This window comes from Myotis davidii, unplaced genomic scaffold, assembly GCF_000327345.1.
Source record: "Myotis davidii unplaced genomic scaffold, ASM32734v1 scaffold1534, whole genome shotgun sequence".
Taxonomy (NCBI): domain Eukaryota; kingdom Metazoa; phylum Chordata; class Mammalia; order Chiroptera; family Vespertilionidae; genus Myotis; species Myotis davidii.
In genome coordinates, this window is record NW_006285799.1 from 29,950 (window position 1) to 30,675 (window position 726).

The window sequence follows — 726 nt, forward strand, 5'->3', positions numbered from 1 at the left end:
CTCCCCCTCGGCACCTCGGGGACCTGACTCCTACCCCTCGGGGCCCTGAGTGACTTTCTCCGGCTCGCGGGACCGGAATGGCTGCACCTAGCGGAGCCCGGGGCGGGGCCGCGGCGGCTGGGGGTGGAGGAGGAGGAGACAAAGTGCCCGCTTTAAAGAGGCGGGACAGGACTCCGGGCGCCACACCGACACCGGGCGACCGCGCGTGCTGTTAACCTCGGGTCCTGGCCGTGCCCGCTCCGGCTTTGGGTGCAGATGGAGCGGTCTGTGGGGCTCGGCGCCGTCTTCTTGCTCTTAGAGCTTCCGCTTTGGGACCCGGCTGCTCCTGGCTGTGAGTTGGGGAACGGAATGCGGGGCGAGGGACCGGCATTCAGACGGGAACCTGAGGATGTGGGGGGCGGCAGCCCACGGTGGGGTTCGGAGCCTTCCCGCCGGGAGGGGCGCGGACCCGCCGACCCTCGGCCATCAGCTCTGCGGAGGATGTGATGGGCGGGAGCCCACGGTGGGGTTCGGAGCCTTCCCGCCGGGAGGGGCGCGGACCCGCCGACCCTCGGCCATCAGCTCTGCGGGCGCCTTTCCGTCTCCGGGGCGTCTGCTTAGCTGCCGCCTCTTTCCAGGGAACAGGGACGGGGGTGAGGGGTGGCGGCGAGGAGGGCGCTGCCTGCGGGGATTTCCGATGAAGCCCCTTCCCCACCCCGAGCCGGGACCCCCGCCCCTCCCCGCCTC

The 726-nt window shown here is 71.9% G+C and overlaps 1 protein-coding gene across 1 annotated transcript in view; it reads left to right on the plus strand.

Moving 5' to 3' along the window:
* The first annotated feature begins 163 nt into the window (after positions 1 to 163).
* Positions 164 to 726, plus strand: part of LOC102769366 (retinoic acid early transcript 1L protein-like) — a 14,262-nt gene continuing 13,699 nt past the window's right edge. Inside the window, exon 1 of the mRNA XM_015559522.1 lies at positions 164 to 331. Coding sequence (XP_015415008.1) covers positions 256 to 331 — 76 coding nt within the window. The 5' untranslated portion in view covers positions 164 to 255. The remainder of the gene's footprint in view (positions 332 to 726) is intronic.